This window comes from Mya arenaria, chromosome 13, assembly GCF_026914265.1.
Source record: "Mya arenaria isolate MELC-2E11 chromosome 13, ASM2691426v1".
In the NCBI taxonomy this organism is placed as follows: Eukaryota; Metazoa; Mollusca; class Bivalvia; order Myida; family Myidae; genus Mya; species Mya arenaria.
The window spans coordinates 7,195,700-7,209,183 of record NC_069134.1 but is presented as its reverse complement, the minus strand read 5'-3'; the positions used below and the strand labels follow the sequence as shown (position 1 = coordinate 7,209,183).

The following is a 13,484-nucleotide window of genomic DNA, read 5'->3' as shown; positions in this document are numbered from 1 at the left end:
ATTTTACCAAATTTACTCTGCAGTATATGTCTCTGATATAATAGTGATTTAGAATAGTCCTGGGGGCCAATTAAACCTGTTGTGAAAATTTCAACAGTCTGCCATGTATCCAATAGTCTGAGTCTACAAGAACTTGACTGGAACAGGTATTCATAATACGTATTCAGTCATTTCCTAAGTCCTTTTCATAATTTAAGTTTCTTGTACGTCATACAATATAATTTCTTGATAATGTCAAGAAGACTTTTTTTTATATTCACAAAACAAAATCAATACTTTTAGGTAAAAAATAAAGCATGTATATTAGGAAAAGGACTTGCGTTAGGAAATGCCTTAATATAGTTAAAGGACACCAGCCCAAAATTCAGACATGTATATCTGGCTGACTTTTGGAAGTAAAAACATCTGTGAGACTGAGACAGAATGTAACAGTGAAAATTACTATCTTTCAAAAACTACTGTTCTCCAATTTATTTCAACCACAATATTGGAAAACATCTGGATGTTCTGAAACTTGGTATACAGATTGGCCTTATTGAGCAGGAGTCATAACTCTGTTTTATTAACAGTAACTTTCCCTTTATTCACTTAAATATGTCGAATCAACTTCCTTTTCCTCCAATTAGCTGACACAGTATGTTCTAATAAGCTGTGCTTAAAGACACCAGTGCCTATGAAATTTATCCTGTTGTGACCTTGCTTTATAGCAAACACTTTTGGCTGGGTAAATGGATTCTTGTACACCAGAGCGTTGATGTGTACAACATAGGTAAGACTTATCATTATCAAACCTCTGATGAATGTCTGTTACTTCTTGTACCAAATAAAAAATAAATGATCCCAATAACTGTAAGATAATTTCCTTCAGGGTCTTAGAGCTCTTTAAAATGAGAATATTTCTGCAACACAAATGGTACGGTAATGAAACAAACATCGTGAGCTTAGCCTGATCCTGATAGGACAAGAATTTGGATTTGGATGTTTGCCCAACTTTATGGGACTTGAATCATTCATTATACTATTAAATGATTGTTAGTAATATCAAACTAATAAAACCCGCAAGTTAATTTACATCAGCCCTTTTCATTTCAATACTCCTTATGCCCTTTCTGTCACATAAATGAACTTTGAAAGTGGTAGAGCATGAATTAAGATCGTTCTGGGAAGGTGGGGCCTGTGTGTAAGATCAAATCCTAAATTGAGAAAATAATTTGACACTTTTCCAGTAGTCTGAAAGTGCTAACAAGATTAAAATAATGAGGTCACTTTCTTTTGTAACTTAACACAGTAAACACAAAACATCATTAAGAACATAAGAACGTTAGTCCCTCTTGATTAAGATAATATACTGATTTAAAATCAATGGTCTGTTATCTAATTGATAAGCAATGCTATATGGGAAATATATTTTATTGTATGAAAGCAACAAGGTAATTGTTAATTTTGGCATCTACATACAATGCATATTTCATGTATTTGTATTGACATCCGGTTAGTTATCTTAGTCAAAAATAACAAATATATGACTTTGTGAACTAAATTGTTGTTTTAATTTAAAAGAAACACACAGCAACAAGAGCAAGAGTACCTTTGTGGTAAAATATCAAGGCTGATGTGGGAGAAGAACAAGAGATGTTTGTCAAACATTATGCCCCCCTGAGCGCCATGTTGTCAGATTATATGGACAATTGAATGAAATATGCATGGACCGAAATGACAGCCGATTTGTTGCTGTTTTAAGATTATGACCATTAAAGTGTGTGGATAAAGTGTGTTATGACCGTCATGACCTTTGACTCTATGAACTCAAAATCCAGATTCATTAGCTGGTCACCAGAAACCTAAAGTCAAGTTTGAGGGCCATGGGTGCAGGCATTGTCAAGTTATCAAAAGACAAGTTTTTTTCGTTCAAGGTCACTGTGACCTTGACCTTTGACCCGATGACCCCTTAAATCATAAGGGGTCATCTACAAGTCAGATGCAACTCCATGTCAAGTTTGAAGGCCATGGGTTCAGGCATTGTTGAGTTATTACTCGTACAACCTTTTACCATTCAAGATCACTGTGACCTTGACCTTTGGCTCTATGAATCCTAAAATCAATAAGGGTGATCTACTGGTCAGGCTTAACATCCATGTCAAGTTTAATGATCATAGGTTCAGGCATTGTCGAGATATCATTGGGGGAAGATTTGTTCACTTTTTTGCATTAAAGGTTACTGTGACATTGACCTTGGCCTGATGACCCCCAAAGTCGATAGGGGTCATCTACTTGGCAGGCCCAACCTTCATGTCAAGTTTGATGACCATAGGTCCAAGAATTGTCGAGTTTGCTTTCAAGGTCACTGTGATTTGACCTTTGACCCCTAAAATCAATAGGGGTCATCTACTGGTCAGGCCCAACCTCCATGTCAAGTTTGAGGGCCATGGGTGCAGGCATTGTTGAGTTATCACTTGGACAACCTTTTATCATTCAAGGTCACTGTGACCTTGACCTTTGGCCCAATGACCCCTAAAATTAATAGGGACAATCTTCTGGCCAGGCTCAACCTCCAAATCAAGTTTGAGGGCCATTGGTGCAGCCATTGTCAAGTTATCACTCGGATAACCTTTTTCCATTCCAGGTCACTGTGACCTTGACCTTTGGCCCAATGACCCCTTAAATCAATAGGGACCATCTTCTGGCCAGGCCCAACCTCCAAGTCAAGTTTGAGGGCCATGGGTGCAGGCATTGTCGAGTTATCACTCGGACAACCTTTTACCATTCCAGGTCACTGTGACCTTGACCTTTGGCCAGATGACCCCCAAAAACCATAGGGGTCATCTCCTGGTCAGGCCAATACTCCAAGTCAAGTTTGAGGGCCATGGGTGCAGGCATTGTTGAGTTATCAATCGGACAACCTTTTACCATTCAAGGTCACTGTGACCTTGACCTTTGGCCAGATGACCCCCAAAAACCATAGGCGTCAATCTCCTGGTCAGGCCAATTCTCCAAGTCAAGTTTGAGGGCCATGGGTGCAGACATTGTTGAGTTATCAATCGGACAACCTTTTACCATTCAAGGTCACTGTGACCTTGACCTTTGGCCCAATGACCCCCAAAAACAATAGGGGTCATCTACTGGTCAGGCCCAGCCTCCAAGTCAAGTTTGAGGGCCATGGGTGCAGGCATTGTCACGTTATCACTCGGACAACCTTTTACCATTCAAGGTCACTGTGACCTTGACCTTTGGCCTGATGACCCCCAAAAACAATAGAGGTCATCTACTGGTCAGGCCCAACCTCCATGTCAAGTTTGAGGGCCATGGTTGCAGGCATTGTTGAGTTATCACTCGGACAAGCTTTAAAATTATTTTACCATTAAAGGTCACTGTGACCTTGACCTTTGACCCGCAAAATCAATAGGGGTCATCTACTGGTCAGGCCCAACCTTCATGTGAAGTTTGATGACCATACATCCAGGAATTGTTGAGTTATCACTCGGACAAGCTTTGGTCTACCGACGGACCGACCGACCGACCGACATACCGACATGCCTGTGCAAAGCAATATACCCCTCTTCTTCGAAGGGGGGCATAATTACATGACAATATAAAAGTGCCAATTGCCATCAATTGACAAATTAAACATCTGGAGGCTTAGCCAGAACTTAACTATGGTATAATTTGACATCCATCTTCAAAGAATTGAGGACCATCGTGTGAATGTTTGTTTTTCAATAATCCAAGTCAAAATTAATGTTACGGCCAAAGCCCCAATATGAATCATACTTAAACAGTTTATTCAACTTAACTGTATAGCTCTTATTAAAGGGTGTGTTGTGAACAATTCCTTGAAGGTAGCCACTGTTGATTACCTATCTTTAAAGAAAGACTTAAACCACGAAAGGTTACAGAAGGTTTCTAATATTTTGCTCCTGAACCAGTTTCCAACATATCCTGCAGCATCTTTTCTGCAGCAGCCTTTTTAGTAACTTTCTTTTCCTTTTTCTTTTTCTCCATATCTTCAGCTATCCTAGTTGATCTGAACATTTTAAACTTTGGTGAGTCAGGATCAACACTAAATCCAAACTTTTGTCTAAACTCTTCTTGTATTTTTTCAATTTTCTCACTTTTACTGGTTTCCACTTCAGCTGCCTTTAGTTGCTTTTTCTTGTATTCAGCAATAAGATCAGGCATTTTTTCCATGTTCTTTTGAACGTCTTCAATTCTAGAATAAAAATATATGTCTTAGTCTTCAAGTTCATTACGCTATTATTTTATACTCTCATGCAAATTGTAGTTGAGTCGCACATTTTTGTTATAAATACAAAATATATATATATTGTAGGGCTTAAGCCAGGGGAGAGCCATTTTCTAACGTTGTTATAACTTGTGGCCCAAACAAATTGTATAATTATATTATTTGTTGAAATGATTTATATACGTGCGTATATTGTATAGAATAAAATATGATTAAACTAAACATAAGCCAGGGGAGGGCCATTTTCTAACGTTGTTATAACTTGTGGCTCAAACAAATTGTATAATTATATTATTGGTTGAAATGATTTATATACATGCGTATATTGTATAGAATAAAATACGATTAAACTAAACTTAAGCCAGGTTTCAGTAAAAGAAATGTCCAGTCTGTGTATATTGATAATCATAACAAAAGTTTTGATCAAAACAAAATAAATGTATGCCAGGTATAAATATTTAAAAATATTAAGGCAGAAGGGTGTATTTGCTGGACTCCATGAGGGCTAAAGGGTGCTTCTAAGTTCTAAAGGACAGGATGCAGCATGCAACCATTAACCATAAATCTTTAGCTTAAACCGTACATAATTATTACACTATCAGAAGTCAACTAGGAAACTAGGTTTAAGGATTACAGTATTCTATTGACTTAGCTAATATCCATTAAGAACGTCATACACTTAATCATTTAATCTAATTTGGCCTCACAACCAAATAATAACTACTGGACATAATTAAATTTCAATCATAATTTGTGTTAAATATAGCCCCAAGAATTCCCTGGATAATTACCTGAGACGCTCCTCTTCCATATGCGAAGTTTTCTCTTGCTGCAGCTTTTTGACCATGTCTTGAAATGATGGTGTCCAATCGCGCTCAATTTCCTGCAGGTCCTGCAACTCCCCCTTACTTGGCCACATAATTCCTGGCTTTACTCCTGAAATAAAGTGGAGTAGAGCATACACTTACGGTAATTATCGTATTGCTTGTTTATCAAACTTAAACAACCTGACTCTTGTGAAGCTGTGTTTGCAAAATCAATGTACTTTTCAGGTAACTTAAATACAACAGGCTAGTGGGCCATCATAGATACATCAGCAGGCTTTCAAGTGGGCCATTCTTATCCTACTTTTCCCTTCTTTTTTGTTGAGCTCCTAATTTTCCCTACTTTTTCTTGAAAAAGCCCTACTATCCCTACTTTTTTTATAAAAATAGTTTGAGAAATAATAGAAAAGTTTAAACTCAATTCATTGTTTGCAATTATCTAAATCTTGAAGCAATTTCTAGAATTTTAGGCGGATAAGTTTGATGCAGTAAGACACCAGTGCTGCAAGAGGGGTTCTATGATGAGAATGAGTAGTGCATGTTGACAAGTCAGAGACAACAATTCCAGGCGCATCTCCTCATCCTGTGGTTAAATCCCTCTTTAAGCACTGGTTTCTAAGCAAAGATAACTACATGTACATTACAATTGATGAATAGGTTTAGTTGTCATTTATTTGCATCCAAAAGGTAAGTGAAAAGCCCTACTATCCCTACTTTTTGCTCTTAATATCCCTATTTTTCCCTTCTTTTTCAAAAATATCCTCCTACCTTTATCCCTACTTTTTTGTTTTTGGTCACTTGAAAGCCTGCATCAGTCTATTTGTACTCGATCAAATCATTTTTCAATTATTCTATTTAAAGAAAGTTAACAAGAACATCACAGAGTGAATGCCAAATCTTATCTGTTTTATTCAGATGAACAAGGGGCATAACTAAACAATTATTAGAACCAGAGTTATGGGCTTTGCTTTACACATATGAATATCCTGAACGTTTTCTTAGTTTTTGATGACAACCCTGTTTATGACAACAATGTAAAGACATTATCGCAAAATTAAAAAGAACTAGAGCTATCATAGAAATGATGAAAATATGGCAAATATTGAAATAACTAGAACTCCGCGAGTCGGATGTGTCGCCTGACGAATTATTTACTGTCGACATTATAGCTGTTAGATTGGCATTTTATTCATTTATAGACAATGATGTTGCCATTTAACTTTCAAGTGTAGGTGGCATTTGAACCCTCAATCAGATATACCTACGGAATAAGTTTCAGGTTGAAACCTCCTATAGTTTACGAGATATGCCACGGACAAAACCTAAGCAAGAAAATTAACAAAGGGCAATAACTCTAAAAATATGGCAGCAAGAGTAACGGTTCTTGTGCACTGCACTTGCCCTCAATGAGATCTATCTAGCTATGAAGTTTCAAGTTGATACCTCTTATATTCTTCAAGATATGCCCCGGACAAAACTTTAAGCATGAAAATTAACAAAGGGCAATAACTTTAAAACTAAGAAAGCAAGAGTTACTGTTATTGTGCACTGCACTTGCCCTCCATGAGATCTATCTACATATGAAGTTTCAAGTTGATAACTCTTATATTCTACAAGATATGCCCCGGACAAAACTTTAAGCATGAAAATTAACAAAGGGCAATAACTTTAAAACTAAGAAAGCAAGAGTTACTGTTATTGTGCACTGCACTTGCCCTCAATGAGATATATCTAGCTATGAAGTTTCAAGTTGATACCTCTTATATTCATCAAGATATGCCCCGGACAAAACTTTAAGCATGAAAATTAACAAAGGGCAATAACTTTAAAACTAAGAAAGCAAGAGTTACTGTTATTGTGCACTGCACTTGCCCTCAATGAGATCTGTCTAGCTATGAAGTTTCAAGTTGATACCTCTTATATTCTTCAAGATATGCCCCGGACAAAACTTTAAGCATTAAAATTAACAAAGGGCAATAATTTTAAAACTAAGAAAGCAAGAGTTACTGTTATTGTGCACTGCACTTGCCCTCCATGAGATCTATCTACATATGAAGTTTCAAGTTGATAACTCTTATATTCTACAAGATATGCCCCGGACAAAACTTTAAGCATGAAAAATAACAAAGGGCAAAACTCTAAAAATATGGAAGCAAGAGTAACAGTTCTTGTGCACTGCACTTGCCCTCAATTAGATCTATGTACATATGAAGTTTCAAGTTACCACTAATAGTTTAGGAGATATACCCCGGACAAGCAAAAATGGGACGCGGACGCTGCCGCCGCCACCGCCGCCGCCGCCAAAAGTAACCCCTATATGTCGTCTTTTCAGGCGACACAAAAACCCTAATCACATTTATTTTTGATTTTCTTATATTTGCCACAAGAGTAATATAAAATTAAAAGAAGATATAACTCAAACACAAACAGAACCCTTGACACAAATAATCTGGAATGACTGTACAAAATATACAGAAGAAATGATAACAAGGTCTGTCATAGGACAGCGTGCAAGACTTTATGATGCTTTGTCTTCGAAATGAATACAATACTGATGTAATCTGTGTCTGTCAAAAGCAATAAAAATGTCAAATTAAGAAGTAAACAAGAACCAAATAATGAGATAAAACTGATTTTTCAATGATTGTCAGAAAACCTTTAGCCGTCGTTGTGAGATTCAGTTTTAACTGTTCTATATCTATTTTATTAACACTAACAGTGACATTGACCTTGACCCTAGGGGTCCCACATGCAGTCCTATGAGAGTCCTTCATAAAGCAATAAAAAAGTCAATCATGGGCCATTAAAGTATTTCGACTTAATATGGAGTTATGTAACAGAATTGCGTGATGACTGCTGTCTATGAAGACCATTGAATGAACAGTATTTGAGATCTACTAGTAGTTAAAAAACTTGAACCTAACTTTTTAAGTAGATCAAGGGCCATAATAGTATTTCAGGTTTATATGGAGTTATTTACCCTAATCCCCGGTGTGGGGAATAGCTGGGACTTAGCTACAATAATGAGCGATCAGGGATACTTTTTTATTATTTTGACATTTCATGTGTATCCCTGTAACGCTACAACTCTCTACCATTTAACACTGGGCGAAAGAATATATAGTAATATCATGCATCGATGTTGAATAATAATGATATAATTGTTCGAAATGTACCTGAAAGTGATCTTAACTGGGTTGGATTTGTCGTTACAGTCGTTATTTTCACATAAATATACTCTGGGTCACGAAATGAGCGTAGCAGTCCACCATTTTTTATACATGTTGATTTTTATCGAATAAATTTGTACCCATCCGTCAATGATTGTTAACCCTGTGCGCAGTCACAGTTATCCTCGCTTTTCTATGTATTTGTGCAGAGCAACGCAACAGTGTTCAAAAATGGTGATACCTAATCATCATCATCATCATCATCATCATCATCATCATCATCATCATCATCATCATCATCATCATCATCATCACGAACATCATCATCATCAACTTCTCCCAACTTGACCCATTAAACACGTTAGCTTTCAGCGCATTGAAATGGTTGCATTTTTAATAGTGTTATTTAACCGAGCCTATTAACGACCAAAATATTCGAAATCCTCTACCCCGTTTCATACATGTACACAACCTGTCAGATTTGTCCTAGATTTACAGATTAATGGATAAAATCGATGCATGTAAGTGCATTATGGTATCTGAACATGTTTTTTCGGCATAATGACATAAATAAATGTGTGTTTGATAGTAGGCAATGATATTTTCGTAGAAATTTGAATTTATAACAAAGATAATTTAAAAATTGTGGCCGCGAGGATCCTCTGCGCAAGGCCCGTTTGCTACTTTTTGCTGGGATGGTGGACGTCACCAGTCTGCCATAGTCTAAAAATCGTCAAAAGACTGGTTGACGGCCATTTAGGTGGACTATGACGGATGGGTACAAATTTATTCGATAAAAATCAACATGTATAAAAAATGGTGGACTGCTAACCTCATTTCGTGACCAAGAGTATATTTATGTGAAAATAACGACTGTAACGACAAATCCAACCCAGTTAAGATCACTTTCAGGTACATTTCGAACAATTATATCATTATTATTCAACATCGATGCATGATATTACTATATATTCTTTTGCCCAGTGTTAAATGGTAGAGAGTTGTAGCGTTACAGGGATACACATGAAATGTCAAAATAATAAAAAAGTATCCCTGATCGCTCATTATTGTAGCTACCATCCGTCAATGATTGTTAACCCTGTGCGCAGTCACAGTTATCCTCGCTTTTCTATGTATTTGTGCAGAGCAATGCAACAGTGTTCAAAAATGGTAATACCTAATCATCATCATCATCATCATCATCATCATCACGAACATCATCATCATCAACTTCTCCCAACTTGACCGATTAAACACGTTAGCTTTCAGCGCATTGAAATGGTTGCATTTTTAATAGTGTTATTTAACCGAGCCTATTAACGACCAAAATATTCGAAATCCTCTACCCCGTTTCATACATGTACACAACCTGTCAGATTTGTCCTAGATTTACAGATAAATGGATACAATCGATGCATGTAAGTGCATTACGGTATCTGAACATGTTTTTTCGGCATAATGACAAAGAAATGTGTGTTTGATAGTAGGCAATGATATTTTCGTAGAAATTTGAATTTATAACAAAGATAATTTAAAAATTGTGGCCGCGAGGATCCTCTGCGCAAGGCCCATTTGCTACTTTTTGCTGGGATGGTGGATGTCACCAGTCTGCCATAGTCTAAAAATCGTCAAAAGACTGGTTGACGGCCATTTAGGTGGACTAAGCTGGGACTTTGACTTTCGGTCCAGCCAAGCCCTGGTTAAACAGATTGCTGGTAAAATCCCCCCCGATCCCCAGGGACCCAAGATAAGGCCCATTCCCATTGAGTGGACCTCCTAATGCTTCGAAAACGATAGTCAATCTAAATATATGATAATTACCAGAAGTAGATCCATAGGCTGCATACATCTTTCTGTAAAAGGACCGTGACTTTAAATACTTTCGGTTTGAGTTTATACTGGGCATTACACCATTCATTCGGGCTTTCTCGAATTTATTTAATCCAGAAACATCCCTCAATTTAGCAATTCGTCTTTCAACCTCCTGACGTTCAAGTTCGTCGTAATCATCATTTTCTTTACTTGCTGTATCGGAGGTTTGAGAGGTCGCAGACAAACTTCGATAGATTCGAACATTTTTCAGCAGATTTGATAAAATTGATATATTTAAGCGTTTGAAAGTCAAGCATTGCATGGGGGCTGCCATATTTATTACTCTAAGGAAACTGTCCAATGAACAACTACATAACGATTATACCCCAATGATATTGACCAATGAGTTTGTGTGTAACAAAGCACCTATATTGAGACGATTATATTTGCCGAGACCCGGGACCTTAGCTAGTAACCGCCGGTATCGCTTAACGAGAAATATCAGGCTGTAAAATCTTATTAAGTTATTTGGTATTATTCGGTGTTCTAATTTATGGATCCTGTAACAAGTTTTATGAATGCTTAAATAGATAGAAAAAATAAAGTCGTACATTATATAGCCAATAATGCTGGACTGGTATTCACAAAAATCTAGTCATTTCATAATGTCTTACGTTCAGTAGCTCACTGATCATATGCATTCTCGTACGCCAATGTGATGATGCTATGCGTTAGATTTATTATTATCAAACCTCTGATGAATGAGGATGATCATATGTTACAAATAACTTAATAGTATCTTAATTACCTAGGGCTATTATTCATAAAACATTTTTTAGTAAATACTTTACTAAAGCACTTTTTCATTGAAGTTTTTGAAAACAATAACAAAAACAACAACTAATGTATACACTATTTTCATTTCACTTATTATTTTTTTTAAGAATTCGTTTCAGTGTGGAGAAAAAATGTCAAGTGACACACATGGTAACGTACACTGGAAGTAGGACAAAAAAGCACTATAATCATCTAAGTTACTTGCATATTTCTCCATTATTAACATGCTCCTAAATTCGAGACCTAGCCTACCGACTCTACCAATTCATAAGCTTTCCGAAAAAGCGTGTATTGTCTATAGAACGTTTAATCTTTTTCAGAACTTTCAAACAATATTTTTCAAACAATGCACGTCAACGATCATACATTTAAACAATTTGTTATGAAAACGTCCCAACATACCGTATATATTCGTTGAAAGTGTTTTGAAATGGCCTTCTTGGTGTAAATGAAGAGTCTACTATTCTAAGATGCTTTCAAATGCACGATTTGACTTGAAAGAGAACGTCAAAACAAGGGGTACTGTTGAAAAGTCAACGTGCACACTCGCAAAATGTTTTGCTATGTTATGTCAACGTACACACTAACGTTATATGGTGTAGTTCTTAACTTGAACTACTTGAATAACTTGAATAGTTTATGTTTTGGCTACTGGGCTTGTTTCATTTAAACGTACTTTTATGATCTGAAATATATTATAACATTGTTTGAACTATTTGGTAATACGAATGGACACTGCGTAGACTTGGTCGTATCATGAAAAACATGTGTTGCCTTTCACCGGAAGCTACAATATATATATATATATGTGTTTAAATACCAATCGCTTATTCTGCTGGCGTTAGCAACAGCCAAAAGCGACAGACGCCCTTGCTTTCGCTGTTATCAACCTGACATACTATTTAAGGAGCAGTTCGGTATCTTCCCGCTTCAGGTGTATGACACTGCATGACTTTCACAGGACTGAGCCAGAGGCATCATCGCAAACACAGTCGTCATTGTCACGAACTGCTGTAACTCAGGGTATCTCTCATGTTAAGAGTTTATGTTTTTTAAAGAACGAAAAACGAAATTAATGTTTTAGCATTGGTTGTCATCAGCAATGTACATTACTTTAGTATTGCCATTACCCTGAGACCATTTCAGACTTTCAAATGAAACTTGAAGTTGTCAGGGACAATACAAAATGAACGTCAATATCAAGTCATTGGAGACTAATCTGGGTTACAAATGGTTTATCCTGCAGGCGCAACAGCCAAGAGCGACAATAATATTATGTGTTTCGTTACCCTGTCATCAGTCTGACCTTTAATGAGCAGTCCCGCTTCTGGTATAGAGCACTGACTTCCACATGTACTGAGACCGTGGTATTTCTAAACAAGCTATTTATACTACAAAAAATCATTTAAAACGCATTATATAATGTAATCATATATGTTATATATTAAATGTGTGTGAGCATTTATAATGTTGTAATTGATCTAATTTTGAATTTATTGCCAGTAAAATGTTTATTATTGCAAACTTAATTAAGATTCCCAAGAGTTAGGTCAAAAAGTTTAACTGCTAAAGAATATAACTACGCGCTCTACTTGCAGCGGACTTAAACGTACCGCTTTTACATGTAAACCGTCAAAATACATCCGAGGTTGTTTTTGATAAAAAAAAAATGGCCGAGGAGCTCCGAATGTATGCAAGCACAATTTTGCACTCACACACAAAATCAAACTCCAATAAGATTGAAACGGTTCTACGTCGGGCTATTCGTTGGGTTGAGCATGACTTCTCTCCTCTCTCCAGTGTTACAAACAAACATGCAGGAACGTCTGTGTTGGCGCTCACTCGAACAACATGGACTTGATTCACGACTTGTAATGTTTTACAACATATATACCATCAACATGTTGCTATTACTCTGTCATTCTATATTCAAACATCAATAAGATTAACCAGACTAATGCACCCACTATGTTTAATACAAATTCAAGTTAATGCAGTGTTTCTTTTTTTTCACTTTTCACTAACAATCAGGTTCACGTCAGTAACACTCGGACGAGGAGTTGGCATTATTCAGAGATATATTGCTAGAATAAACTTTTCCCCTTCAACACAAATCCCGTCCCGGCATATAGCACTTATTTGGTCGATAATAACAGTCAGTGATATCGAGGTCCCGTCTGTCAAGGCATATAGCATTATATATATTATTAGTAAATTTACATTTTACTGACTGTTCCAAGGCGGTACCCAACAATCCTTGATAAACACGTACACATAGTTCTTTATATATAGTATGTATGCACTGTGCTGCTTGTGGAGTTTTATGCTGTTGTTCCATGTTTCTTGTTTGTGATTTTATGTTCTATGTCTGTGGTGTTAACCCAGTGCCACTAAACCGGGTTTATGTTTAAACTTTTTGCTACTGAGCTTGTTTCTGTAGCTTTTCGCATATTGACCCGGGATGAATAGTAATAGTCCCGGCTTTTCCAAAAATAAGTTTCGGGTACCGGCAAATATTACTGCCATAAAGGGCATTCGGATTTCCTCGGTCATTTTTACCGTTGTTTTCGATATAAATCGCCGAGGAGCTCCGGATGCCTT

At 36.7% G+C, this 13,484-nt stretch overlaps 1 protein-coding gene across 1 annotated transcript; it reads right to left on the bottom strand.

The window, feature by feature from the left end:
• Positions 1-1,396: 1,396 nt before the first annotated feature.
• On the bottom strand, positions 1,397-10,394 carry LOC128214839 (growth arrest and DNA damage-inducible proteins-interacting protein 1-like). Its single transcript, XM_052921515.1, has 3 exons — positions 10,056-10,394; positions 5,032-5,176; positions 1,397-4,207 (listed from the first exon to the last, which is right to left on the bottom strand). The coding sequence occupies exons 1-3, from the start codon at positions 10,378-10,380 to the stop codon at positions 3,901-3,903; spliced, it is 777 nt and encodes a 258-aa protein (XP_052777475.1). The 5' UTR covers positions 10,381-10,394; the 3' UTR covers positions 1,397-3,900.
• Positions 10,395-13,484: the final 3,090 nt, after the last annotated feature.